General features: G+C 52.1%; 1 protein-coding gene across 14 annotated transcripts in view; it reads right to left on the bottom strand.

Moving 5' to 3' along the window:
• The window catches only part of KCNIP2 (potassium voltage-gated channel interacting protein 2), a 20,087-nt gene that overhangs the window by 13,343 nt on the left and 1,975 nt on the right, over positions 1–4,769 (bottom strand). The window contains exon 1 of one of the 14 annotated variants that reach the window (XM_006756514.2): positions 2,867–3,182. The exons of 12 other annotated variants lie outside the window; for them this stretch is intronic. In XM_006756514.2, coding sequence (XP_006756577.1) covers positions 2,867–2,954 — 88 coding nt within the window. In that variant the 5' untranslated portion in view covers positions 2,955–3,182. Of the gene's footprint in view, positions 1–2,866; positions 3,183–4,769 lie in introns of those variants that run through there. One more of the 14 variants, XM_006756515.2, reaches the window with a different exon arrangement.

Genomic DNA, 4,769 nt, shown 5'->3' with positions numbered 1-4,769 from the left:
AAACCACGGCTTGCAAACCACATGCTTCTCTTTGGCCCCTTCAGTGTGGCTCTTCCATAAAATACCGGCTCTTCCACAAAATACCTATTTCTGCGCATGGGCCACGAAGTTTCAATCGCACTGTACGTGCGCGCCCACACATAGTATTTTGTGGAAGAGCCACACTGAAGGGGCGCTCTGTCCGCTGAGCCAAAGAGCCGCATGTGGCTCGCGAGCCAGGGTTTGCCGACCACGGTCCTAGGGCATTGGAAACTAAAGAGAAAATAAAGTCAATGAAACAAAATGAAACACTTGAACCAGAACAAATGATCTGCCAGCTCCCTCAGGCTGTCTCTCCAATGCATGTGGATATGGCAAGCAATCCTGGATGACTGTAGCTTAGTCACCCAGGAGCTAAAAGTGATAAAACAAAAGGGTCGGAGTCCATGGAGCCTTGAATGCCAAGCCAGGCTACTTGGATTGAAAGAGTTAGTACAGCATCATCTCCCTGACCTCTGACGCTGATTCACAGATGGACAGATTGACAACCTTGCAGCCAATTGCCCTGTCCCTGACCTTCTACTTTCCTCTCTGACTCCCACCCTCAACCTTTAGAGACCTTGACTTAGCCTTGACCCAGCCTTACAGGGACTCAAGGTCCTACATCAATCAGGCCTCTGGTGGGAGGGTCTGTCAGAAGTGAGAGTGAGTCGTTTTTCAGGTTCTCCCCTCTCCCTGCTCAGAGATCTCTCAAGTCCATGGGCCCTGTGAGAAACCTGCCCAGATGCGTCCTCCACTAGCACCTCTAGCACCTCTAGTTCTTTGTTCAAAGGAGTGGAGTCTTTTTAAAAAATATGTTTTTATTGATTTTTAATTTTTAATGTTTTTGTTTTGTTTTGTTTTGTTTTTTGTTAATCCTCAACCAAGGATATTTTTCCATTGACTTTTATTTTTTATTTTTTTATATTTTATTGATTTTTTACAGAGAGGAAGAGAGAGGGATAGAGAGTTAGAAACATCGATGAGAGAGAAACATCGATCAGCTGCCTACTGCACACTCCCCACTGGGGATGTGCCTGCAACCAAGGTACATGCCCTTGACTGGAATCGAACCTGGGACCCTTGAGTCCGCAGGCTGACGCTCTGTCCGCTGAGCCAAACTGGTCAGGGCATTTCCATTGATTTTTAGAGAGAGTGTAAGGGAGAGGGAAAGACGGAGTGAGAGAAATATCGAGACACATTGATTGGTTGGGGCCAGGGATTGAGCCTGCAACTGAGGTATGTGCCCTTGACTGGAATCGAACCCAGAACTCCTCAGTCTGCAGGCCAATGCTCTCTTCATTGAGCCAAACCGGCTAGGGCTTATTATTTTGACTTCGGTGCATGGGACCAACACCCAACCACTGAGCCACACCAGCCAGGGCAAAGGAGTGAAGTCTTAATGGAAGTGCTTCAGACAGAGTGAAGGCTCACGGGAAAACTTTCTTGAAGCATTAGGTGGGCCCTCCCTGGTTCTCTCAAATCTCAGCAGAGATACTTCTACCATTTAGTCATTCAGACCTTATGGGGGCACCCACCCTATGTTTCTGTCCCACTTTCTCCATCCTTCCTCCTCCAGTGAAGATCCCAGCCAGTGAAGATCCCAAGCGTTCTCTCTCAGTCCCCCGGCTCCACTCTATCCCAGCCAGGCCAGAAGACACAGCAGCCCCCAGCTGTATCAGGTGATTAATGAACTCCTAGGCCTTTGGGCTATTTTGGGGCCTGGAAGTCATGCCTATGATTGAGAACTGGCCCTGCCAGGCTCTAGCCATCTGTCACCGAAGACAGGCCCAAGCAGTGGGCTTGGGGGACGCATGCTCCCCAAGCAACTTCTAAGTATGACTCTGGCTCAGCCCCATCTCCCTCCTTCTGAGGAGCACAAGGCAAGGAGAGGCCTGCCTGTGCTCCAGGGGCTCAAGTGGCTACCATGGAGAGAGCCAGAGAACTACAGGTTCCAGAATGCCCCAGGGTTAGGTTGTTTCGGCCTCCCTGGGGCCAGAGGGGAGGGGATGCTGGGTTTTCCAGGCAGCCCTAAGGAAACCCAAGTGCAAGTGTGTACAAATAGCAGTGCCAACGTAAGATGCCCATAATCCCCATATCATAAATTCCACAAATCCCACACCCAAGTGCAATCTTGTGAAGGCTGCACAACTAATGTAGTGTGACTCCGGAACCCCCAACCCAACTCTAAAGCATAAAACTCAAGTACATGCAGTTCCACTGTCACAGAATCCCAGGGATATGCAACCGCAGGGACACAGCCCCAGCGTTCACAACCCCACTGATGCATGCACAACCCCCTCAGTACGACTCAGAGAGACAAAACAGTGACATGTAATCCTTATGCCACACAAGTTTACCCACCCCATCATGCTTGAGCTCACCAGCCGAGTTCATGTTGGTCTGGTCCTACCTGAGACTTTTTTCCTCTGGACACTCACCCCAGGCATCTTACGATCCCATTAAACTGAACCATCCAGTAAAGGGCTGTGCTTTCCCCCTGCTCTGCTGCAAGCTTCTTCCTTTTATCCCTGTGAGGTGTCTTGCCTCCTACACTCACCTGCTTGAAGCCCCCTCCTCTGCCCTCAATGAGAAGCTCTGCCCCCTCCTCTACCATGGGGAGGGACCATGATGCCCCTCTCCTTTCCTCCTTGATGACCCCTATCTCCTCCACCTCCTCCGTAAGGAACGCTGTCAGGGGTACTGCCCTTTAACCCCCACCCACTTTTTTTGGAGGGATCCTGCTCCCTCCATCTGTGAGGGGCCCTTTCCCTCCCCACCCTTGTAAAGCTCCATCCCACTTCGCTCACTTTTTGAGCGGTCCAGCCCCTTCCTCCCTTCCTCATACCTGGCGACAGCGACCCAGTCACCAGCTGGTAGAGGGATCGTGCTGCCTGCCCCAATGGGCTCCTGCACCTGCGGGGGCAACGGCTCATGATTCCGCTGAGAGCACAGTGGCCAAGCTCCGCCCCCAAGGCCCGGGGTGGTCTGGTCTCCGCCTTGTGGGCCCTGCGTGGGCGGCGCGGGAGGGCCGGACCCGCAGGACCAGGACCTCAGACAGCAGAGCCTCATTCCACTCCAGGTCTTCTCCGGACCGCACGAGGGGAACTCGCCCTAACCCTACCCCAGCATCTAGAGCACTGGACCCCAAAGTTCCTAGACAGAGGCTGAAGCGGAAGGGGGGGGGGGCGGGGCGGGACAGCGCGGACTCTCTTCATAGCCTTCTTTGGGAACATTTTCTGGATTTCTGCTGGGGAAGAGGCGCACCCACGGGTTTTGAAAAAAGAGTTGTGGGTAAATGAACCTTATCTTTTACTGCCCTTCTTCAGCTCTTCCTCTTGTCACACCCTCCTCTTTGCATTTTGGCAGAGATATGAAGGGGTAAGAGGTGAGAGGACACAGTTGTCATGGCAACTTCCCACACTTCCATACTTCCTGGACCAATGGGGGAGAGAGCAGAAGGGAGGAGGAGGAGCTGGCCAGTGTATTGGGCAAAGAAGAGGTGGCAGGGATGTGCCCCTACCGATCTCTCTCCTGGCTCCCAATTCCTTCCTCTCATGGCTATTTGTTTTATGTCCCTCTGTCCCAGCAGGTCCACAGATTCTCCCATCATACACTGACTGCCAGCCGAATGCATTGGGAGAAGCCCCCCTTTTTATAAAACATATATATTTATTGATTTCAGAGAGGCAGGGGGAGATAACTAGAAACATCAATGATGAGAGAGAATCATTGATCGGCTGCCTCCTGCACGCCCCCTCCTGGGGATCGAGCCTGCAACCCTGGCATGTGCCCTGACGGGGAATTGAACAGTGACCTCCTGGTTTGTAGGTCCACGCTCAACCACTGAGCCACCCCGGCAGGGGGAGAAACCCCCCTCTTCTCAATCCGAGTCCTGACCTCTTTCCTGAATTCACTCCCATCCGGCTTTATCCAAAGTAAACCCTTTTCTTACCCACTATGCTTTCAAACTGCTGGGACAAAAGGGACATAATTCCACTCCTCTCTATTGGCATTCCGTATTTTTGTTTGAAAATCTTGCGTTTAGAAGGCAAGAATCTTACAAGGCAAGAATCGCAGCCGAACTCCATGCAAATCTTGCCCTTTGATTTGGTAACATCACATACAGAATCAGCTCCGCAAGCACAGTACCTTCAATACCACACGGGGGCGCCCCAGTCCGGGGAACAATATTTATGGCCATTAGGACGCGATTCCGGAGATCCCAGGCCCAGCGACTGGAGCTCTGGCCTTGGCCAGCCAGGTGCATATTCTCTCATCTTTTCCAGTCCTTTCTCTGTTTCCAGCTAGGAAAGGACCGCCATTGATCGTTGATTTTTCCCACCCCGCCTCACTGCCAAGCGGCCCTGCCAGGCTGGTAAGACCAGGGGTGTTAGATGCAGGGTGGGGTGACTCTCAACCCCCCCACCCCCTAAAAGTCTTCTCGGTCTGCACAGGGAAGGTACTTTGGGAGGACCCGGCCGCACCTCTCCCCTGGACGTTCTTCAGTATCGTGGACAACGACTCCCCTTCAGGTTCTGCTCAGGCATCTCTGAGTGCCCAGCGCTTTAACACAGGGGGCATTCCAACCCCATTTGTCTTCCGCTATAAAATAAAGCCTCCTTCGCAAGGAGAGATCCTGGTAGTCCTATTTCTCTTTCACAGCCGTGTGTAGAACTTTCTACAGAGAGGATGCTCATGACACAGAACATGATTCTTGATGCTTGCCAACATTTGACCTTTCTCTTTCC

The sequence above is a fragment of the Myotis davidii genome, unplaced genomic scaffold (assembly GCF_000327345.1).
Source record: "Myotis davidii unplaced genomic scaffold, ASM32734v1 scaffold332, whole genome shotgun sequence".
NCBI lineage: Eukaryota > Metazoa > Chordata > Mammalia > Chiroptera > Vespertilionidae > Myotis > Myotis davidii.
Note: the sequence above shows the minus strand (reverse complement) of the source record. Positions and strands in the feature narration are given on the sequence as shown.